At 57.1% G+C, this 22,567-nt stretch overlaps 1 protein-coding gene across 1 annotated transcript; it reads left to right on the top strand.

The window, feature by feature from the left end:
• Nucleotides 1-3,464: 3,464 nt before the first annotated feature.
• On the top strand, nucleotides 3,465-21,834 carry PRPF8 (pre-mRNA processing factor 8). The gene is made up of 42 exons (XM_063146679.1): nucleotides 3,465-3,579; nucleotides 3,756-3,924; nucleotides 4,183-4,347; nucleotides 4,455-4,673; nucleotides 5,119-5,331; nucleotides 5,601-5,726; nucleotides 5,889-5,994; nucleotides 7,810-8,000; nucleotides 8,388-8,507; nucleotides 8,726-8,915; nucleotides 9,122-9,241; nucleotides 9,339-9,473; nucleotides 9,581-9,710; nucleotides 10,465-10,661; nucleotides 10,761-10,967; nucleotides 11,086-11,249; nucleotides 11,374-11,500; nucleotides 11,613-11,805; nucleotides 12,250-12,437; nucleotides 12,590-12,828; nucleotides 13,255-13,401; nucleotides 13,508-13,718; nucleotides 13,804-13,920; nucleotides 14,037-14,284; nucleotides 14,365-14,544; nucleotides 14,680-14,815; nucleotides 14,926-15,095; nucleotides 15,183-15,312; nucleotides 15,468-15,614; nucleotides 15,877-16,037; nucleotides 16,377-16,568; nucleotides 16,954-17,191; nucleotides 17,316-17,444; nucleotides 17,580-17,693; nucleotides 17,852-18,025; nucleotides 18,234-18,427; nucleotides 18,618-18,857; nucleotides 18,958-19,099; nucleotides 19,783-19,923; nucleotides 20,243-20,382; nucleotides 20,546-20,748; nucleotides 21,439-21,834. Exons 1-42 carry the CDS (start codon nucleotides 3,480-3,482, stop codon nucleotides 21,591-21,593), a joined length of 7,008 nt encoding a protein of 2,335 aa, XP_063002749.1. The 5' UTR covers nucleotides 3,465-3,479; the 3' UTR covers nucleotides 21,594-21,834.
• Nucleotides 21,835-22,567: the final 733 nt, after the last annotated feature.

The raw sequence follows: 22,567 nt of genomic DNA, 5'->3' as shown, positions 1-22,567 counted from the left end.
CATCTGCAGATTTTATAAGCGTTCTCTGCACCTCCTCGTCCAAATCATTAATAAAAATGTTGACGAGCACTGGGCCCAGGACTGAGCCCTGCTGTACCCCACTCGTTACCTCCCCCCAGTTTGAGAAGGTACCGTTGATAAGCACTCTTTGAGTCCGATTCTGTAGCCAACTGAATCCACCTAATAGTTGTTCCATCTAGCCCACTTTTAGCTAGTTTGTTAATCGGAATATCATGGGGCACTGCCACGACACAGGCTCTGAACAACAGACCCGGCCGCAGCTACTCCCTGCTCAAGCCAAGCACCACCGCTTGATACGCCTGAGGCAAGGGATAAAAACCACCTTCCTCCAAACTATGTGGAGAAAGGGGATTAAATGGAGAAGGATTTTAATATATATAAAATAAAACACTCTGAGTTATATGTGCTGAGGTGAATGATTGTCAGAGTGGGTGTTAAATAAGTAAACTTTAGATGATAAATGCCAAACAGACATGTGGGATTTTTGTGGTAGTTTAAAAACAAAACAATCAAAATTAATTTCCAAAAGTACACAAGCTTTGTTTAAAATAAACCATTTAAAAACCTTTTTGAAACCTTTCATACAATCCTTTCACTCATTCACATACACGCTTTCCTTTTTCTCACACAATCACTCTTGAACTTTCTTTATTATCAGTATTGATTAATATACGTCAACTCTGTGCACACCACACTCCAAAGACACCACTCTCTACACTGAAAATCCAATTTCCAAGAACTTAAGCACTCTAAACACAGAGAGCACTAAAGACTCTAAGAGTACCTAAAAAGTCTCTCACAGTCCCCTCAGTCATTCCCTTATATATCACTCCTCCCCCTCCCAAGACATTCTAACTCCACCCACTCAGGCCAACATTCTAGATATATGATGTCCACAGCATTTCCACAGTCAACAAGGGAGGCTCCCCAATCAAAAAAATGAGATCAAATTAGTCTGACAGGATTTGTTCCTGACAAATCCATGTTGGCTTCTAGCAATCACTGCATTGATTTCAAGGTGTTTACAGATTGACTTCTTTATAATCTGCTCCAGAATTTTCCCAGGGATGGATGTCAGACTGACTGGTCTGGTCTGTAGTTCCCTGGTTCCTCCTTTTTGAAGATAGGGACAACGTTAGCCCTCCTCCAATCGTCCGGCACCTCACCTGTCTTCCATGATTTTGCAAAGTTAATCCTCAGTGGTTCTGAGAGTTCTTCTGCTAGCTCCTTCATTACTCTAGGATGCAGTTCATCGGGCCCTGGAGATTTGAACTCATTCAAAAAAATTAGGTGTCCTTGACTATTTCTTTATCAATCTCAAACTGCAATCCTGCCTCCTCAACTTCTGCTTCACTTTTTCCAGGGAGGTCATGGACCCGCTTTTGGGAGAAGACTGAGCCAAAGTAGGAATTGAGCACTTCAGCCTTTTCTTTGTCATCTGTTATCAATTTGCCAACCCCATTAAGCCGTTGAACCACCATTTTTTTCCTCTGTCTTTCACTACTCACATATCTGAAGAAAGCCTTTTTATTACTTTTAGCATCCCTCGCTAATCTCAGCTCATTCTCAGCTTTAGCCTTCCTGAAGCCATTTCGGCACTTCTGCGCCACTTGTCTGTACGCTTCTTTTGTAGCCTGGCCTTCCTTCCACTTCCTATATGTATCCTTTTTTGTTTTCAGGTAATCTCTAAGCTTTTTGTGGAGCCACATTGGTTTCTTCTGTTGTCTTCTGTCTTTTCTCCTTATTGGAATTGTTTGTAACTGTGCCTTTAAAATTTCATTTTTAAAATACTCCCACCCATCCTGCACTCCTTTTCTCATTAGGGTCACTTGCCATGGGACCTTACTTATCATGGTTCTGAGTTTATTAAAATCGGCTTTCCTAAAATCCAGAGTACGTGTATGGCAACAGCAGCGGCTGTACTGGCTAGTGGATGATGGGAGTTGTAGTCCAGTCTAGGTTTCATAGCCCCGCCCCTCTCCACACAAGCCAACGCTAATAAAAGGCCGCAACCCACACCTGGAAATTCACCCTCCATCTGTTTTCCTGCGAATACCCGGAAGCATTGCGAGACCTTCCGGGTCAGCGGAGGAACGTGAGTTTACGGCATCGCTAGTCGGCTGCAGTCCTTGTCCGTCCCTCGGAGCCGGCCGCTGATTGGTTAGCGGGCAGCCTTTCCCCCCGCCTCTTCGCATCTGGTTCCGGGGTGGGAGTGGGAGCCCGAGCCTGCGCAGTGCCTGCGACGTTTATACCGAGTGGCGGCGGCGGCCATCATTAGGGGACTTTCGCGCCTGGGAAGCGAAGTGGAGCGGAGAGCGCGCGCCAGAGAGCGAGAGAGAGAGACAGGCGCCTCCCGCCTTGGGGGGGGGGGGGAACAGGTACGGGGCAGGGGGAAGAGGAGGCGGGCAGGTTCTTCGCCTTAATCCGGAGTGGTTGATTCGGATTAACCCGTCCGCACGCGGCGATCCGGATTGCGGAAAAGACACCCACCCCCTCTGTTCCCGAAGGCGCAAACGCCGAAGCAGTTGTTAAACGAAGCGCGTCCAATTTGCTCCCTTCTGTAGCGCCGCTTCGGTTCCGCTGAGCGAAAGGTTCGCGTGGAGACAACCGCGTGGCAACCCCCGTGAGAAGCCGCCGAAGGGGGCAGGAGGGCGGAGGGGGGACGCGGTTTCTTTCCGTTTATTGGGGGGGGTCTTTGTGCACCGTCCGAAGGCTGAAGCCCCCCAAGCCTCAGGGTGGCTTTTGCAAAAGGTCGGAAAACCAGTAAATACATCACGTGTGTGTGTGTGTGTGTGTGTGCGCGCGCGCATGTGTGTAATACATGTAAAGAAAACCCACCGTTTAGGCACAAAGGAAAGGCCGCGCAGACGCATCTGTTCATATGTAATATTTTCACCCCGCCTGTTTCTCTGCAAGGTGCTGCAAAGGTGCAACCTTCGCCTGTCGTGTAATGTTTATTTATTTATTACCCGCCTCTCCCTCTGGATCAAGGTTGGGAGCAACACTAGACACAATATAATACATAAAACTTGTTAAAAGAGCATGTACAACCAATGCAACATTAAAACATCTTCAAATCCTTAGGTTTAAACTAGTCTCAACCAGAACGTGGGACCCAAAACAGGGCACAAAATCCCATCCTACTACTGGGATTCTTCTCTGTGCTTTTTTTGCCAAATATTTTATTCATTTATTTATTTATTACATTTCTATACCGCCCAATAGCCGGAGCTCTCTGGGCGGTTCACAAAAGACATGTCCCATTTATGGACACCAACTGCTTTTCGGTGGCTTTTGTGCCTCATTTTCCTCCGTCCCTCGCTGATGAAAGTGTTTTGGTGGGGAGGCTGAAAGGGGGGGGGCGGTTCCCTCCTCTTGGAAGGCTGGCTGTCGTCTCTGCTTGACCCCCCTCATTCACACAGCCTCTGATTTTCTTTCCCCAGCCCTGACCCTTTGCCATGGCAGGTGTGTTCCCGTTCCGGGGGCCCTGCCCCCCGATGCCTGCTCCCTTGACCCCACTGCCGGATTACATGTCTGAAGAAAAGCTGCAGGAGAAAGGTACAGCCATGGCTGCGTCATGGCAGGGAGCCTTGAGGTCTCTTTCCCTGCTGAGGCTTTGGAGCTGGTGTGCTAGAAGGGCATTGGGGGGGGCAGAGGAGGAGGAGGATGGAAGGGGGGTTCGTTCTTGTCCGGAGAGGCCTTCCAATGCAGGCTGCCCCTCCGTCTCCTTTCAGCCCGCAAATGGCAGCAGCTGCAGGCCAAGCGCTACGCCGAGAAGAGGAAATTTGGCTTCGTGGATGCCCAGAAGGAGGACATGCCGCCCGAACACGTGCGGAAGATCATCCGTGACCACGGGGACATGACCAACAGGAAGTTCCGGCACGACAAGCGGGTCTACTTGGGGTGAGTGCCAGAGAAAGCACGTTTGGGGGATCTGCAGCCTGGGTCAGTCCTGGGAGTCCTTCCTCTCAGTCCACCATCTGTTCACTGGAAGAGTGAAGGGCCTTGGTGCTTAGCTGCCACCATTGCCTGTGCTCAGGCTCCTCCAGTGGAGGGGGAGTGGAAGGCCGCCTTGGGGCGAGGCGCTGGCCGGCTGGCTGGCTGGCCAGCTCCTTGGGGCCTGCGGTCACTGGGCCGCCTTCCTTCCTCTCGCCCCTCTAGGGCCCTGAAGTACATGCCCCATGCGGTCCTGAAGCTGCTGGAGAACATGCCGATGCCCTGGGAGCAGATCCGCGACGTGCCCGTCCTATACCACATCACCGGCGCCATCTCCTTTGTGAATGAGATCCCATGGGTGATCGAGCCGGTGTACATCGCTCAGTGGGGGTGAGTGAGCAAGCACAGGAGCGCTGCTGGCCAGGCCGCCCAGGGCTTGGGCCTTGGGAGGGAGGGGAGAGGCGTCGGCACCTGACCCCTCCTGCGCTTGGCTCCAGGTCCATGTGGATCATGATGAGGCGGGAGAAGCGGGACCGGCGGCACTTCAAGCGCATGCGCTTCCCACCCTTTGACGATGAGGAGCCGCCCCTGGACTACGCCGACAACATCCTGGATGTGGAGCCCTTAGAAGCCATCCAGCTGGAGCTGGACACCGAGGAGGACGCTCCTGTCCTGGACTGGTTCTATGACCACCAGCCCCTGAAAGACAACCGCAAGTGGGTGCCCGCCTCCTCCTGGCACTCCCAGGGCTTAGGGGTGGGAGAGGGCATGGAGAGCCTGCGCAGAGAAGGCCCTGCTGCCAGGATACAGAGCAAGGCTGAGGGTGGAAGCTAGACGTTGCCCCCCTCCGTCGTGCCCCGGGATCGGGGCTCCAGCTGCAGCCCTGGGATGTGTCTACAGCCCTGAAATCATTCTGAGATCAGCCTTGCCCAACTTGGTGACCTCCATATCTTTTGGATTACAAGGCCCGGGTTTACTGGCCATGCTGCCTGGGGCTGATGGGAGGTGGAGTCCACAAAGTCCGGAAAACACCAGTTTGAGGGGGGGGGGTACCTGAGGCAGTAAGCCTGCAGCCAGGGCCCCTCCCCACTCCTGTCTTCCGGGCTTGGTGCAGCTGCCACTCTGCTTGCAAGCCAGTGGCCATTCTCTCCTGGCCTGCAGGTATGTCAACGGCTCCACCTACCAGCGCTGGCAGTTCACGCTGCCCATGATGTCCACGCTCTACCGCCTGGCCAACCAGCTGCTCACAGACCTCGTGGATGACAACTACTTCTATCTGTTTGACCTGAAGGCCTTCTTCACCTCCAAAGCCCTCAACATGGCCATCCCGGGGGGGCCCAAGTTTGAGCCCCTGGTCCGAGATATCAACCTGCAGTAAGCGAGAGGGATGAGCAGGAGATCAGGCTGGGGGGAGGCAGGCCTCTCTAAAGGCTCCTGGGGGGGCCCTTTTCTGAGTGTGTATTGAGGGGTTTGGGGGCAGAGGGCCAGCCAGGAGTCCTCTGCCTTCCATGTTGGGATGCAAGCATCTCCTGCCTCTGTGAGCAGCCCCTTGTGGGACTGCTGCCAGATATTCCGTGGGTGGGGTGGGCTGGCCCTTGCCGGCCCTCGGCTGACCCCCCTCTTCCTCCCTCTGGCCCAAACAGGGACGAGGACTGGAACGAGTTCAACGACATCAACAAGATCATCATCCGGCAGCCCATCCGGACGGAGTACAAGATTGCCTTCCCCTACCTGTACAACAACCTCCCACACCACGTCCACCTCACCTGGTGAGATTTGTAAACTGCCCAGAGAGCTTCAGTTATTGGGTGGTATAGAAATGCAATAAATAAATGAATAATAAATCTGGGGGGGGTGTGTGTGTGATGCTGGGATGGAGGAGATGGCAGGGGAGGGGGAAGCACTGCTTAACATCGTGCCCTCTGTTGTAGGTATCACACCCCAAACGTGGTCTTCATCAAAACTGAGGATCCGGACCTGCCGGCTTTCTACTTTGACCCGCTCATCAACCCCATTTCTCACAGACACTCTGTGAAGGTCATTGGCTGAAAGGCTCATGGATGCGCCTTTATTTTTATGATGTGTTCAGAAAATTTTGATCCCACCGTTTGTTTCCAAAGAACTACTAAGGCAGCTTCTAGATGAAAATGGACGGAAATACATTAAGAATAAGTCCCTAGAATGTAATCAGAATAACCAATCACGTAACGTATTGTCAAAGCAGCAGTGGGTTTTTTTTATTTATAAATGGTTTTGTTCCAAAAAGATAACAGTCTTGAAGCAAGAACTTAACATTCAAAGCAGACCATTGGTCTGATCCAGCTCTTATGTTTTTATTACATGGAACAGGATTTTAATTACAAAGTGTGAATTCCCAGAAAAGATCATAGAATCATAGAATAGCAGAGTTGGAAGGGGCCTACAAGGCCATCGAGTCCAACCCCCTGCTCAATGCAGGAATCCACCCTAAAGCATCCCTGACAGGTGGTTGTCCAGCTGCCTCTTGAAGGCCTCTAGTGTGGGAGAGCCCACCACCTCCCTAGGTCATGCGTTCCATTGTCGTACTGCTCTAACAGCCAGGAAGTTTTTCCTGATGTCCAGCTGGAATCTGGCTTCCTTTAACTTGAGCCCATTATTCCGTGTCCTGCACTCTGGGAGGATCGAGAAGAGATCTTGGCCCTCCTCTGTGTGACAACCTTTCAAGTATTTGAGGAGTGCTATCATGTCTCCCCTCAATCTTCTCTTGTCCAGGCTAAAGATGCCCAGTTCTTTCAGTCTCTCTTCATAGGGCTTTGTTTCCAGACCCCTGATCATCCTGGTTGCCCTCCTCTGAACACGCTCCAGCTTGTCTGCGTCCTTCTTGAATTGTGGAGCCCAGAACTGGATGCAATACTCTAGATGAGGCCTAACCAGGGCCAAATAGAGAGGAACCAATACCTCGCGTGATTTGGAAGCTATACTTCTATTAATGCAGCCCAAAATAGCATTTCTTTTTCTTGCAGCCATATCACACTGTTGGCTCCTATTCAGCTTGCAGTCTACAACAATTCCAAGCACCTTCTCGTGTGTAGTATTGCTGAGCCAAGTATCCCCCATCTTGTAACTGTGCCTTTGGTTTCTATTTCCTAAAAGTAGAACTTCGCATTGATCCCTATTAAATTTCATCCTGCGAATAACCTGTTTGGCAGAGGGGGGCTAGAATTTTTTTTAAAAAACTCTCTAAAGATGCTCTAACCCCACCCCCCATACTCATGTTTTTAGCCGAGGCCACTCAGGAAGTCTCTAGAGTAATAATAATAATATATTTATTTGTTACCCGCCTCTCCCTCTGGATCGAGGCGGGGTACAACACAAATAAAACCACCATAAAATACAAACCACTAATTCAAACGTTTAAAACCAGTGCATCATTAAAAACAGCACAAGGCATCTTAAAATTCAGCTGGGTAGGCCTGCTGGAAGAGATCAGTCTTTATGGCTTTCTTAAACTCTGGAAGACTGTTAAGTTGACGAATCTCTCCCGGCAAGCCATTCCACAAACTGGGAGTGGCAGAAGAAAAGGTCCTCTGGGTAATAGTTTTTGTTGGCTGGAGTAAATTCTTCCCAGAGGACCTGAGTGTGCGGGGCAGATTGTACAAGAGAAGGCGATCCCGCAGGTAGCCTGGACCCAAACCATGTAGGGCATTAAAGGTGATGACCAACACTTTATACTTTGCCCGGAAACTATTTAGCAGCCAGTGAAGAGATTTTAAAACTGGTGTAATGGGGTCACCCTTAGGTATTTGGTGTGGGTGGGTGTTGCTTTTGGAGGCTGGGGTGGCCCTGCTGATGTTGTCCTATGCCCCCTTCCAGAGCCAGGAGCCACTCCCCGATGACGACGAGGAGTTTGAGCTGCCGGAGTTTGTTGAGCCCTTCCTCAAGGAGACGCCGCTCTACACCGACAACACGGCCAATGGCATCGCCCTGCTCTGGGCACCGCGGCCCTTCAACCTGCGCTCGGGCCGCACCCGCCGGGCCCTCGACATCCCCCTCGTCAAGAACTGGTAACCAGCTGTGGGGGGGGGGCAGGCCCTGGGCAGAGCTGATGGTGCCCAGTCCCCTGCTGGATGTGAACAGCTGTGGGCATCCGGGCCCAGAGGAGTCCAGTAGCAGGGCTCTCACTGTTCCTTGCAGTTCCTTGCAGTGGTGGAAAGGGACCCTGGGCTAGGGCAGCGGTTGGGGTGTCCTGGGAATTGGCAGAGGCCCCTGCCTGCCTGCCTCCCTCTCTCTCTCCCCTCCACGCTCACTTTAATGAGCGAGGAGCATCCTTTGGCCTCCTCCCAAGTGTCGTTAGGAGCCTGTGCTGCAAATGTTTGGGGTACTCCTTGAATCTGCTCTTGCTCCCCATGGTGATGCTGATGAGCTCCCTGCATCCCCCTCTTGTCTCCCAGGTACCGAGAGCATTGCCCGGCGGGGCAGCCTGTCAAAGTGCGGGTCTCGTACCAGAAGCTGCTCAAGTACTACGTCCTGAATGCCCTGAAGCACAGGCCCCCAAAGGCCCAGAAGAAGAGGTGAGGCCCTGCCCCTCGCTCCGCAGGGAGGGGCCATGGCTCAACAAGAGAGAGCCCCTGCGCCCGCCTGCAAAGGCTCCCTGGATCGGTCCCTGGCCGCTCCTGTCACAGAGATTGGGCTGGCAGGGTGGGTGGGCAGGTGAACGGGCGGAGGGAGAAAGAGCCCCCTCCCTGGGCTCACCCAGTGCCCCCCTCCCCTGCCCTGCCCCCCTCCCCAGGTACCTCTTCCGCTCCTTCAAGGCCACCAAGTTCTTCCAGTCGACCAAGCTGGACTGGGTGGAGGTGGGCCTCCAGGTGTGCCGCCAGGGCTACAACATGCTCAACCTGCTCATCCACCGCAAGAACCTCAACTACCTCCACCTGGACTACAACTTCAACCTGAAGCCCGTCAAGACCCTCACCACCAAGGTGAGGAGCAGCCTCGGCCACATGCTGTCCTTGTCTGGGTGGAGATCGGCCACAGGTGCCGGCCAGGGGGGCAGTGCTGTGGCCCCCATGCTCTTTGGGGTGGGGGTCCTGGGCGGGTGGGGCTGGCCGCCGGCTCCTGTCCGTGTGGCCGCAGTCGCCTCGTTTGCTCTGCGGCTTCCACCCAGCGCCTCCCCTTTGCCTCGCAGGAGAGGAAGAAGTCCCGGTTCGGCAACGCCTTTCATTTGTGCCGGGAGGTGCTGCGCCTGACCAAACTTGTGGTGGACAGCCACGTCCAGTACCGGCTGGGGAATGTGGATGCCTTCCAGGTACGTGGCTCTGTGGGCAGAACTTCGGGCTGGGCTGGGCTGGGCGAGCGTTGCTTGGAGGGACCCGGTGTCCTATGTGGCCCTCCCCCCCTCACAGCTCTCCGACGGCCTCCAGTACATCTTCGCCCATGTTGGGCAGCTGACAGGGATGTACCGGTACAAGTACAAGCTGATGAGGCAGATCCGGATGTGCAAAGACCTGAAGCATCTCATCTATTACCGCTTCAACACCGTGAGTCCGGCAGGGAGCTGCCATAGGCCAGGGACCAGGGTGGGTGGGTGGGTGGGTGACGGGCAGGTCTGAGCGGCTGTTCTTCTCTCCCCCCCCCCCCCCGCTAGGGTCCGGTGGGCAAAGGCCCCGGCTGTGGCTTCTGGGCTGCCGGCTGGCGCGTGTGGCTGTTCTTCATGCGGGGCATCACGCCGCTGCTGGAGCGCTGGCTGGGCAACCTCCTGGCCCGGCAGTTCGAAGGTGAGCCGGGGAGGGGAGGGGGAGTTGTTGTTCCGCCTTCCAACATCGCTTCCGTTGCAGTTGCCCGTGTCGAGGAGCAGAGCCTCCCGGCTTAGCAGCAGCCCTGCCTCCGCGGCACCAGCGGGGAGGCCGGTCGGCTTGGGAGTTTCCCCTTTGTGGCGTTGGGCCAGCTGGGAACATCTCATCCTTTACTCCTTTGCACCCCATTTTTCTAAGAGAGCTTTTCCAAAGTGGCTTTCAAACAACATGTGATCAGCAGCCCAGAGGTGGCCGGTTCTGGGGTAGTAGACAAATACCGTTAATTAATCAATAAATAAAATTTCAAGGAAACAGCACACAGCTAAATAATACATAATAACTAAAACAGCAGTACCAAACCTGAACAGATTAAAGCCACGGGTTATCACTCATTGAAAGCTTGCTGGGGGTTTTGTAAACGTCGTCAATAGATGCCAGAAACCCCAAGGAAGGACCCCGGCGGACCACCCTCGAGGGGGCATTCCACAGTTCTGGTTCTACCACCGAAAAGGCCCTGCTAAGCTTGATGGGAACGGTGTTTGGTCTGGCCCAGCAGCGGCCTTCGACATCCACGTTCCCTGAATTCTTGCTCCTGGCATTTAAGGAGCTGCCCGGCCCTCAAGAGCAGGCCATTAGGGTGTATTAGCAGCCCCTCTGCAAGGCCCATGGCGAGCTGCAGTCTGCTCTGGTGGCCTCCCCTCACTGACCAGTCCTCCGTTCCTTGCTTCCTCCGCAGGCCGCCACTCCAAGGGGGTGGCCAAGACGGTGACCAAGCAGCGGGTAGAGTCGCACTTTGACCTGGAGCTGCGGGCGGCTGTGATGCACGACATCCTGGACATGATGCCCGAGGGGATCAAGCAGAACAAGGCCCGCACCATCCTGCAGCACCTCAGCGAAGCTTGGCGGTGCTGGAAAGCCAACATTCCCTGGAAGGCAAGGCCCGGCGAGTCCCTGTCCCAGGGAGGGCTTCGGGTGGGAGGCCGCCTCCCTCCTTCCTGACGGGCCCGCTTCTCCCCCTCTTCCTGCTGCCAGGTGCCGGGGCTGCCCACGCCCATCGAGAACATGATCCTGAGGTACGTGAAGGCGAAAGCCGACTGGTGGACCAACACGGCCCACTACAACCGGGAGCGCATCCGCCGTGGCGCCACGGTGGACAAGACGGTCTGCAAGAAGAACCTAGGCCGCCTGACCCGTCTCTACCTGAAGGCCGAGCAGGAGCGCCAGCACAACTACCTGAAGGTGAGGAGGCTGGCATGGGGGGGTGGGGGGAGTCCGCTGGCCAGGGGAGTGCGCCTGGGCTGGCCCAGCTGGGCCTGGGGGAGCGTACCTGACGCTCTGGCCTGTGGCTTGTCTGCAGGACGGGCCCTACATCACAGCCGAGGAGGCGGTGGCCGTCTACACCACCACGGTGCACTGGCTGGAGAGCCGGCGCTTCTCGCCCATCCCCTTCCCACCGCTGTCCTACAAGCATGACACCAAGTTGCTCATCTTAGCCTTGGAGAGGCTGAAGGAGGCCTACAGGTAACCTGCGAGGAGGGGCTGCACGGGGGGGGGGCGGGATGGGGGCGTTGCGCTCCCCGATGAGCTCGGAGACCCTCCTCCGTTGAGGGGCCTGCCTGTCACTGTTGTCCTTCCCTCCCTGCAGCGTAAAGTCCCGCCTGAACCAGTCTCAGCGTGAGGAGCTGGGCCTGATCGAGCAGGCCTACGACAACCCCCACGAGGCCTTGTCCCGCATCAAGCGACACCTGCTGACCCAGCGAGCCTTCAAGGAGGTGAGGCTCCGGGGGCTGGCAGGATTCTGGCTGTGGTCTGCCTTTGCAGCCAGGGGTGGGGGTCCCGGCAGCATGAGTGACCCCCGCCATGGGCATTCTCCTCCTTGGCCAGGTGGGCATCGAGTTCATGGACCTCTACAGCCACCTGGTGCCTGTGTACGACGTGGAGCCTCTGGAGAAGATCACGGACGCCTACCTGGACCAGTACCTGTGGTATGAGGCGGACAAGCGGCGCCTCTTCCCGCCCTGGATCAAGCCAGCCGACACGGAGCCCCCTCCCTTGCTGGTTTACAAGTGGTGTCAAGGTGGGTCCAGGGGCCTGCAGGTGGGGCGTCCTGGGGTGGTGGGCTGTGCCGTGGCTGGGCAAAGCCTCCCTCCTGCCATTCTCTGCTGCTGAGGCTGGGCAGCCGTCCCGTGCTCAGGGGCAGAACAACCCCCTGCTTGGCTCCATCCCTGGCAGCATCTCCAGGGAGGACAAGGAAGGGGTCCTGCCCCAAACCCTGGCTGGCCTTTGCCGCTGCCAGTCAGTGCAGGTGACTGGCCTGGATGGACCAAGGCTCTGGCTCTGTAGAGGGCAGCCTTCTCTGGCCCTGTGCTGGGCAGGGCTTTCCTGCTTGGGAGAGGGTCTCCGGCCCTTCCTTGCTTCCCGTTGGGTGGGAGGGACCAGCCCCTGAGATCCCCGGCTCCTCCTTCTCCTCCGAAAGCCGGAGATGGGGCTGATCCGGGCCGCTTTGCGCTCTCCTCTCCAGGCATCAACAACTTGCAGGACGTGTGGGAGACCAGCGAGGGCGAGTGCAACGTCATGTTGGAGTCGCGCTTCGAGAAGATGTACGAGAAGATTGACCTGACGCTGCTCAACCGGCTGCTGCGCCTCATCGTGGACCACAACATCGCCGACTATATGACGGCCAAGAACAACGTGGTCATCAACTACAAGGTGCCCTACCTGGCCGGCCTCCTTCTGGGTGCAATCCACGTGGGGCGGCCCCTTCCAGAATGGGGGGGGGCAGCTCCTTGATGGTGGCGCTCCTTCAAGGCCCTGCCTCTGACTTGCCCCCTCCCTCTCTGCCCTGCCCTGCCCCGCCCCAGGACATGAACCACACCAACTCCTACGGCATCATCCGGGGGCTGCAGTTTGCCTCCTTCATCGTCCAGTACTACGGCCTGGTGATGGACCTGCTGGTGCTGGGCCTCCACCGTGCCAGCGAGATGGCCGGACCCCCGCAGATGCCCAACGACTTCCTCAGCTTCCAGGACATCGCCACAGAGGCGGCCCACCCCATCCGCCTCTTCTGCAGATACATTGACCGCATCCACATCTTCTTCAGGTGCTGAGCTGTGGTGCCCTCGGGCGGGCTTTGCCACAAGCCAGGTGGGGGGTGGGGGTGGCCGAGGCGGCTCTGGGAGGAGCCGGGGGGGGGGGCTGCTTGAGAACTCCATGACTAGAGCGTCTCCCGCAGAGTTCCCCCCCCCCCTCCAAAGATTTTGCACCTTCTTCAGTTCGTTTTGTCTCAGGAAATGCTTCCTGCTCTTTAAGCTCATTCTGCCACCCAAAGCTGGTGGCTTTTTGCCTGTGGCGCTCAGCTGGGCAAGGTCCCCCCTCGTTGGCCTGGCTTGAATCCTTACCGGGATCCAACCAGCACGTGCGTCCCACCTGCCGTCACCTGGCTGAGCCCGCTGGGGAGCTCCCATTCTTCCGTGCGGCGTTTGGGGCCTGAAACGCTCAGTTTTCCCTCTCTGTGTAACTGCTCCAGGTTCACGGCTGATGAAGCGAGGGACCTGATCCAGCGCTACCTCACGGAGCACCCAGATCCCAACAACGAGAACATTGTGGGCTACAACAATAAGAAGTGCTGGCCGCGGGACGCGCGGATGCGCCTCATGAAGCACGACGTCAACTTGTGAGTGGCTTGGGGTGGGTGGGGGGCAGCCTTTCTGCCGGTGGGGGGGTGGCAGGGCCCCCCAGGGATGCTGGATTCACGCCCCCCCACCGCCTCTCTCTTCCAGGGGCCGCGCAGTGTTCTGGGACATCAAGAACCGCCTGCCCCGCTCAGTCACTACAGTGCAGTGGGAGAACAGCTTTGTGTCCGTGTACAGCAAGGACAACCCCAACCTGCTCTTCAACATGTGTGGCTTTGAGTGCCGCATCCTGCCCAAGTGCCGCACCAGCTACGAGGAGTTCACCCACAAAGACGGCGTCTGGAACCTACAGAATGAGGTGCGGGGGAGGGCTTAGGCTGGGGGACAGGGGGCGTCGGCTACCGGAGCGGGCGGCTGACTCGGTCCGTCTGCTGCTGCTGCAGGTGACCAAGGAGCGCACGGCCCAGTGTTTCCTGCGGGTGGACGACGAGTCCATGCAGCGCTTCCACAACCGGGTCCGGCAGATCCTGATGGCCTCAGGCTCCACCACCTTCACCAAGGTAAGGAGCACACGAGGACTGGATCTGGCCCCTTGGGACTCGCTCATGGGGGGCAGAGCGGTGGGCAAGCTGAGCGGAGCGGCTGAGGCGTCTCCTTCTCTGGTCTCTGCTTGCAGATCGTGAACAAGTGGAACACGGCGCTGATCGGGCTGATGACTTACTTCCGGGAGGCCGTGGTGAACACCCAGGAGCTGCTGGACCTGCTGGTCAAGTGCGAGAACAAGATCCAGACGCGCATCAAGATCGGCCTGAATTCCAAGATGCCGAGCCGCTTCCCGCCCGTGGTCTTCTACACACCCAAGGAGCTGGGCGGGTTGGGCATGCTCTCCATGGGCCACGTCCTCATCCCCCAGTCCGACCTCAGGTGAGAGCGCAGCCAGCTGGACGCCCAGCGCCCCACGGCAGCCTCTCCTCCACCTGACCCCCCTGTGCCTTCCCCCTCAGGTGGTCCAAGCAGACAGATGTGGGCATCACGCACTTCCGGTCGGGGATGAGCCACGAGGAGGACCAGCTGATCCCCAACCTGTACCGCTACATCCAGCCCTGGGAGAGCGAGTTCATCGACTCGCAGCGCGTGTGGGCGGAGTATGCACTCAAGCGGCAGGAGGCCATTGCGCAGAACAGGTGCGTCTAGGGTGGGAGGCAGGCCCACTGGCTGCGGAAGCACCCCTTCCTTCCTTCCTTCCTTCCTTCCTGGCCCAGCCTGTGCAGCCAGGAGCTGCCAACCGGGTCTCTCCCTCCTCCTCCTCCTCCTCATAGGCGCCTGACCCTGGAGGACCTGGAGGACTCGTGGGACCGGGGGATTCCACGCATCAACACCCTCTTCCAGAAGGACCGGCACACCCTCGCCTACGACAAGGGCTGGCGAGTCCGGACGGACTTCAAGCAGTACCAGGTAGGAGGTCTGCGTCCTTCCTTCCCAGCCAGTGTGGACGGAGCTCACGGCCCCGACTGCCTCCCTCCCTCCGGCAGGGCTTCTCACTCGCTTCCCCCCCCCCCCCCCAGGTCCTGAAGCAGAATCCCTTCTGGTGGACGCACCAGCGGCACGATGGAAAGCTGTGGAACCTGAACAACTACCGCACGGACATGATCCAGGCACTCGGCGGGGTGGAGGGCATCCTGGAGCACACGCTCTTCAAGGGGACCTACTTCCCCACCTGGGAAGGGCTCTTCTGGTACGAAGGATGGAGCGCCTGGGCGGGGAGACCCTTGCCTTGCGCGCAGCTCCAGCCCTGACCGGTCCCCGTGTCATCCTGCTCCAGGGAAAAAGCCAGTGGCTTTGAGGAGTCCATGAAGTGGAAGAAGCTGACCAATGCCCAGCGCTCAGGGCTCAACCAGATCCCCAACCGAAGGTTCACCCTCTGGTGGTCTCCCACCATCAACAGGGCCAACGTGAGTCCCCCTCCCTCCCTCCCTCCCTCCCTCCCGCCTCCAGCTGCTCCTTTACTGTTGGCAGGGTCTTCGTGCCTTCGCTGCTGCTTTCCTCTCTGGTGCCTCCTACGCACCTGCTAACCCCTCCGCCCTCCCTCCCTTCCTCCCTCGTGCAGGTGTACGTGGGCTTCCAGGTGCAGCTCGACCTGACAGGCATCTTCATGCACGGCAAGATCCCCACACTGAAGATCTCCCTCATCCAGATCTTCCGGGCCCATTTGTGGCAGAAGATCCACGAGAGCATCGTCATGGACTTGTGTCAGGTGAGGGAGGGGACAACGGTCCCAAGCAGGAGGGGGGCTGGCTGGCTGCTCTTGCTGTTTCAAAATGACAGAAATTGGAGCAGCACTGGGGGGGGGGAGGGGGGAGGGGGGGAGCCCGGTGCCCAGGAGCTGCGTTTGGGATGCTTGGGCCTCGCCAGCCGTTTGTCTCCAGCCATGTTGCCAAAGGCTCTTAGGCCGCCCCATACTCCCCCCGTTGGGCCGCCCAGCCTCCCGCTGCTCCAGCTACACCGTCTCTCCCCAGGTGTTTGACCAAGAGCTGGACGCCTTGGAGATCGAGACGGTGCAGAAGGAGACGATCCACCCTCGCAAGTCGTACAAGATGAACTCCTCCTGCGCGGACATCCTCCTGTTCGCCTCCTACAAGTGGAACGTGTCCCGACCCTCGCTGCTGGCTGACTCCAAGTATGTCCATGTCCCCCAGCTCCTGTGCAGGCGGTGGGGGGCAGGGAAGGAGCAGATCCAGGATCGAGGCGCCCGCCCTCTTCCCGCCTGCCTGCCTGCCTACAGCACGCTTATTATTATTATTATTTATTTATTTATTTATTTATTTATATAGCACCATCAGTGTACATGGTGCTGTACAGAGTAAAACAGTAAATAGCAAGACCCTGCCGCATAGGCTTACAATCTAATAAAATCATAGTAAAACAATAAGGAGGGGAAGAGAATGCAAACAGGTACAGGGTAGGGTAAGCAGGCACAGGGTAGGGTAAAACTAACAGTAGAAAGTAACGTTCTCAGGGACGTGATGGACAGCACCACCACCCAGAAGTACTGGATCGACATTCAGCTGCGCTGGGGCGACTACGACTCCCATGACATTGAGCGCTACGCCCGGGCCAAGTTCCTGGACTACACCACCGACAACATGAGCATCTACCCCTCGCCCACTGGCGTCCTCATCGCCATCGACCTGGCCTACAACCTGCACAGGTGAGGCAGCGGGGGAGCTGGCCTGGGGCTTCCCGGAGGCGGAGGCCATATGCGGCGGCATGGCCCTGGGCATAGTGGTCGTGGTGGGGGCCTGGTTCGGACGGGGGCTGTCCCCTGGGTGGCAAGCGCTGCCTCTCCCTCAAGAATGCCCCCACCGGCCTTTTTAGCGGAGCCATTTTGGATGTATTTACCATTGTTTATGGCTTCCAGGTCTTATTGCTTTAAATTATTACGTCCTGCATTTTAGCTGATAAGGGGATATGTCAAAGTCAACGTTAATTATTCAAGAGCCTAGGAGGGCGTGTACGTCCAGCTGTCAAGGGCCGGCTCTTGACTTCCGTGCCGGTGCTGCACGTGCCCGATGTGCCTCTCTCTGCCTCCTCAGTGCCTATGGGAACTGGTTCCCTGGGAGTAAGCCGCTGATCCAGCAGGCCATGGCCAAGATCATGAAGGCCAACCCCGCCCTGTACGTGCTGCGGGAGCGGATCCGCAAGGGCCTGCAGCTCTACTCCTCAGAGCCCACGGAGCCCTACCTGTCCTCGCAGAACTACGGGGAGCTCTTCTCCAACCAGATCATCTGGTTCGTGGACGACACCAACGTGTACAGGGTCACCATTCACAAGGTGAGGGCCGTGGCAGGCGAGGGGGGTTTATCTCTCTGGCCTTTCTCTCACGTGCGCTTGTGCTGTCAGCCACCCCAAACCGGCAGGGCGGTGATACAGTGAACACTGCTCTTTTTCGTTCTAGACGTTCGAAGGGAACTTGACAACGAAGCCCATCAACGGGGCCATCTTCATCTTCAACCCCCGGACGGGGCAGCTCTTCCTGAAGATCATCCACACGTCCGTGTGGGCGGGGCAGAAGCGGCTGGGCCAGGTGAGGGGCCCAGCGGCTCCCCTTGCTGCTTGGGCTGAGAGGGGGGGGGCGCAGGCCTGGCATGGGGGGGGGGGGGCTTGGAGCGGCTGACAGGCCTTTCCACTCACGCGGAACCTCTTCCTCCGTCTCCTCCAGCTGGCCAAGTGGAAGACGGCCGAGGAGGTGGCAGCCCTGATCCGGTCCCTGCCGGTGGAGGAGCAGCCCAAGCAGATCATCGTAACCCGGAAGGGCATGTTGGACCCTCTGGAGGTGGGCTAGGAGGGGGCACCGAGGCCTTTCCTGGGGCCCAGGAGGAGCTGGAGCACCCTCTGCTGGGGGGAGGTGGGGGCAGGCGGGCAGCGGCTCCTGCGCCGGCTGTCTCGCTCTGGGGACCTTGACAGGCCAGCCTCTTCCCCCCCTTCCCACAGGTGCACTTGCTGGATTTCCCCAACATCGTGATCAAAGGCTCCGAGCTGCAGCTGCCCTTCCAGGCCTGCCTGAAAGTGGAGAAGTTCGGGGACCTCATCCTGAAGGCCACCGAGCCCCAGATGGTCCTCTTCAACCTTTACGACGACTGGCTGAAGACGATTTCCTCCTACACGGTAAGGGCATGGCCCCACTCCGCCTCTTGGCCTGCTGTGAGCAACGCCAGCCCCATGAACTCGGGAGGTGCTGCCTGCCGCCCACCCGCCCCTCCGTGGGCTGAGTGGCGGCCTCCCCCCACCCCCCAGCCAGGCCCGTTCCCCTTGGGGGTGCCCCTTCTGCCAGGAGGCCTGGTTTCCAGGCTCAGAGCTCTCCCTCGCCCCGCAGGCCTTCTCTCGCCTGATCCTCATCCTCCGGGCCCTGCACGTGAACAACGACCGGGCCAAGGTCATCCTGAAGCCAGACAAGACCACCATCACGGAGCCCCACCACATCTGGCCCACCCTGACGGACGAAGAGTGGATCAAAGTGGAGGTGCAGCTCAAGGACCTGATCTTGGCCGACTACGGCAAGAAAAACAAGTAGGTAGTTGTGGGAGGGGGGAGCTGCCTGCATGTCCGGACTGCTCCTCCTCCTCCTGGCACCCACCACAGATGCTGTTGTCCTGCGGCCATCCTGGTTGGGGGCAGAAAATGCCCCTGGACTCCTCCAGCCCCTCGGCTCTGCCTCACATCTCTCTCTCTCTCTCTCTGTCAACCCCCTTCTTGCCAGCGTGAACGTGGCTTCCCTGACCCAGTCGGAGATCCGCGACATCATCCTGGGCATGGAGATCTCGGCCCCCTCGCAGCAGCGCCAGCAGATTGCCGAGATCGAGAAGCAGACCAAGGAGCAGTCGCAGCTGACGGCCACCCAGACCCGGACGGTGAACAAGCACGGCGATGAGATCATCACCTCCACCACCAGCAACTACGAGACGCAGACTTTCTCCTCCAAGACGGAGTGGCGAGTCAGGTGGGCAGCGGCCTGGGGGGAGGGAGGGAGGAAAGGAGGGGGAGGGAGGGCTTTCCCCTGGAAGGGCCAGTTACCCCCTTTGCCTCCCCTCCCCCCACAGGGCCATCTCCGCTGCCAACCTCCACTTGCGGACGAACCACATCTACGTCTCGTCGGATGACATCAAGGAGACCGGCTACACCTACATTCTCCCCAAGAACGTGCTGAAGAAGTTCATCTGCATCTCAGACCTGCGAGCTCAGGTGCTGCTTGCCGCTGTTCTTCCGGGGCGTGGGGAGATGGGCTGCCTGCCCTGACCCCCCCTCTACCTCTTGTGGCCACCCTGGTTTCCACACGCCTCCACGATTTCCCCCCCCCCCCCCCAGTCCTTCATTCTGCATCTGCTGCCGTTTTAAAAACCCTTTAAAACCTTCATTGCTGGGTGATTTATTCTTGGGGAGCAAAACTATAACAGAAAATACAAAATTGGCCCACAACAGAGTAGAATAAAGACCAAAAAGAACAATTAAATAATCAGAGGACAAAAGATTATTACAATTAGAGCTGTTCCTTTGCTATAAAGTTGATGCACATCTTCCAGTTGCACATTTTCATTCTGAAAACTGATCGCCCACAGCAGGGTCACCATTGTTTCCAAAAGTGTTCAGCAAAGGCTCCCTTGCCCTCTTTTTGTCCTCTTAATGGTAACTTTTGCCCTCTGCTTTTTCCAGCCTTTTGTCCCATCTTAGCTGCACCTTGGATCTCTTTGACCACGTGTGTCTTCCTGAATGTAGCTTAAACCCAACCTCCTATCCCTGTTTCAGGTCCCTCGTTTTGCAAAGCGTTGTGTGTGCATGTGCAGCGGGGGGCACCGCCTGTGGGGTGTGGGCTCACACGGCCAAGGTGTCGCACTGATGTAGACATGCCTTCTCCCCCCCTCCCCCAGATTGCAGGATACCTGTACGGAGTGAGCCCTCCAGACAACCCCCAGGTGAAGGAGATCCGCTGCATTGTGATGGTGCCTCAGTGGGGCACCCACCAGACGGTTCATCTCCCCGGACAGCTGCCGCAGCACGAGTACCTCAAGGTAGGTCAGCATGGGGCACCCCACATGCGCCAGGAAAGCAGCCTTTGCAGGTGGGTGGGTGTCTGTTTTAGGTTTTGTGAAGGGGAGGGCAGAAGGGCCGTCCAGCTATGGGGCTCAGCTCTTGTCTTGCCCTTTGTGTGTGGTGGGGTGAAGCTCTGCAACACCCCACAGTTGTGGGACTTCTGCCCTCCTTGAGTCCAGGAGACACCCACTTCTTCCCTTCTGCCACCTCTGCCTCAGACTTGACAGTAACTCACTGGAAGCCCTGCAGAGAGATCTGCCTGTAACCTGCTTCCCTCCCTTTCCACCCCCAATTTAGGAAATGGAGCCCCTGGGATGGATTCACACGCAGCCCAATGAGTCTCCGCAGCTGTCTCCCCAAGACGTCACCACCCACGCCAAAGTCATGGCCGAGAACCCCTCTTGGGATGGGGAGAAGACCATCATCATTACCTGCAGGTTGGTCCAGGTGCTGGTGTGGGGTTGTGAAGCCCTGCTGTGGGGGAGGACTCCGACCCACGAGGCTGCTGGGGGTACAGTTTTGCTTTGTGTGTGTGCCTGTGATCGTCTCCTCCTTGGTTCACCACAGTGGTGCCGCCGCCTTCCTCTTCCTCTCATGCAGTTTCACCCCGGGCTCCTGCACCTTGACGGCCTACAAGCTGACCCCGAGCGGCTACGAGTGGGGCCGGCAGAACACGGACAAAGGCAACAACCCCAAGGGCTACCTGCCCTCCCACTACGAGAGGGTCCAGATGCTGCTCTCCGACCGCTTCTTGGGCTTCTTCATGGTGCCGGCCCAGAGCTCCTGGAATTACAATTTCATGGGTGAGTGGTAGGAGGGAGGGGAGGGGAGGGCACCCCTCCACCTAGGCCCACAGGAGCCCTCTCCCACCCTGATTCATGGACCTGTGGCGTTCCCCATCAGCCCTCTCTCCAGTCAAGCCTGCCTGCCTTCCCATTGAAATCTGCGTCAAATCCAGACTTAAAGTAGTCCCATTGAAATATAGTGAAGAACTGACATCCCAGTGGGCCTGCTCGTAACTGCGATGGAGTCTGGATCCAGCACTCCGTGTTGGCCCAGACTCGTGTATTTCCTGTTCCCGCCTTCCTGCCTGTGTGTTGTGGGGTGGGGCTCCAAGATTTTGTGTCACTTGCATGTTGTCCCAGGGTGGGTGGGAGCTGGAAGAGGCAATGAGGATGCCAGGAGAGCCTGGCCTGCCCCTCCCCACCCCCTTGTTTCCTGCCAAGCAGGATGCGGCCATTCTGGTGCTCAGAAAAGGAAGGGGGTGGGGGAGAAGAACACAACCATTTTTACTTCCTGCTTGAGCATCGGCTGCTGCAACCCATGAGATTTGTTGCCAGCCGTTCCTAGCAGTGACAGTAGTTCAGCCTTCCCCAGCGCACCCCCCTCTCGCTGTGTTGGACCATCTAACACAGCTGGAGGGGGGGTGCTGGGGAAGGCTCGGTGTAGGAGCTGTTTCCTGGCGGCGCTGACCCGGTTGCGCCTCATTTCAGGTGTGCGTCATGACCCGAACATGAAATACGAGCTGCAGCTGGCAAACCCGAAAGAGTTCTACCACGAGGTCCACCGCCCGTCCCACTTCCTCAACTTTGCCCTCCTCCAGGAGGGTGAGGTGTACTCTGCTGACCGGGAAGACCTCTATGCCTAGGTGGGCCGTCAGACACTGGACTCTGCGGGCATTCAGCAGCACTGGGACTGCTGCGGCCTCCGCCTGAGGAGCATCCTCCGCCCGTTTGTGTGGCTTTTTTGGGTTTCGTTTTATCCTTTTAGCTTCCGTGTTGAGCCGCTTTCAAGGCTTTTACATAAAGTGTGTTTGTATTATAGTGTCTTGCATCAGAATGGTCAGAAAGTAGCTTCACAACTGTTGAATAAAGTTTTGTATAAATGGGGAGATTTGTAGTGTCTTGTGTGGCAAACCTGGGGGTTTTTGGGGGGAGGGGGTGTGTACACTCAGGCAAACCCACCCCTATCATCAAATGTGGAGGATGATAGCCCCACCACTCTTCCTCCCCTCCCACTTGCCACCATTAAACAACACCCCTTTTATTTAACCTTTGCCCTTTCCCTTAAAATAACTGCCTATTAAGTATGAGACAGAAAAGTAAAGATATATAGTATTTCCATTAAAAAGAAAACAAGATATAAGGACATTGTTACTGTAAAGGAAGTCAGGGTCCACCTGACAACCCTGCAAGGTAGGCTCCTGGACCAAACGTCCTGAACTCCCAAGTAACCCACCTCCTTGCCTTGTCCACAACCTGGACGAGCCAGATGTTCACGGGAATAAACCACAGACACACATTTAGGGACCAAAGCAACTTTATTGCAATCACTAAAACTAACATGTAAGGCCTTGGTCGTAAACCAGCCCCTTTTAAAATAGGAAGGGGGAATGTGGAAAAGGAGGAGTGAGGAAAGAAAGTGAGGGAAAGCTCTAAGCCATTACCCCAAGAAGCATTCATACAACCCCCCCCCCATACCCAGCCGAAAGTCAGCAGGCCTTCTCCAGAATACCGACACACCTTAAAACATAAAAAACCTTCTGACTCCGGGCAGCCTCCATGGCTGCCATGGACCTGACCTTCGAGGAAGATGATCTTCTTCTTAGAGCTTTTAATCTCT

Source organism: Elgaria multicarinata, chromosome 22 (assembly GCF_023053635.1).
Source record: "Elgaria multicarinata webbii isolate HBS135686 ecotype San Diego chromosome 22, rElgMul1.1.pri, whole genome shotgun sequence".
In the NCBI taxonomy this organism is placed as follows: Eukaryota; Metazoa; Chordata; class Lepidosauria; order Squamata; family Anguidae; genus Elgaria; species Elgaria multicarinata.
The sequence above is the reverse complement of the archived record's forward strand: the minus strand, read 5'-3'. Positions and strand labels throughout refer to the sequence as shown.

What these genes read in the sequence shown, in the direction of transcription:
- PRPF8 (XM_063146679.1), top strand. Translation starts at nt 3,480, where the DNA reads ATGGCAGGTGTGTTCCCGTTCCGGGGGCCCTGCCCCCCGATGCCTGCT. An exon ending in ACAGGGTCACCATTCACAAG is followed by an intron (nt 17,192 to 17,315) that starts GTGAGGGCCGTG and finishes TTTTCGTTCTAG; the next exon opens with ACGTTCGAAGGGAACTTGAC. An exon ending in TCTCAGACCTGCGAGCTCAG is followed by an intron (nt 19,100 to 19,782) that starts GTGCTGCTTGCC and finishes CCCCTCCCCCAG; the next exon opens with ATTGCAGGATACCTGTACGG.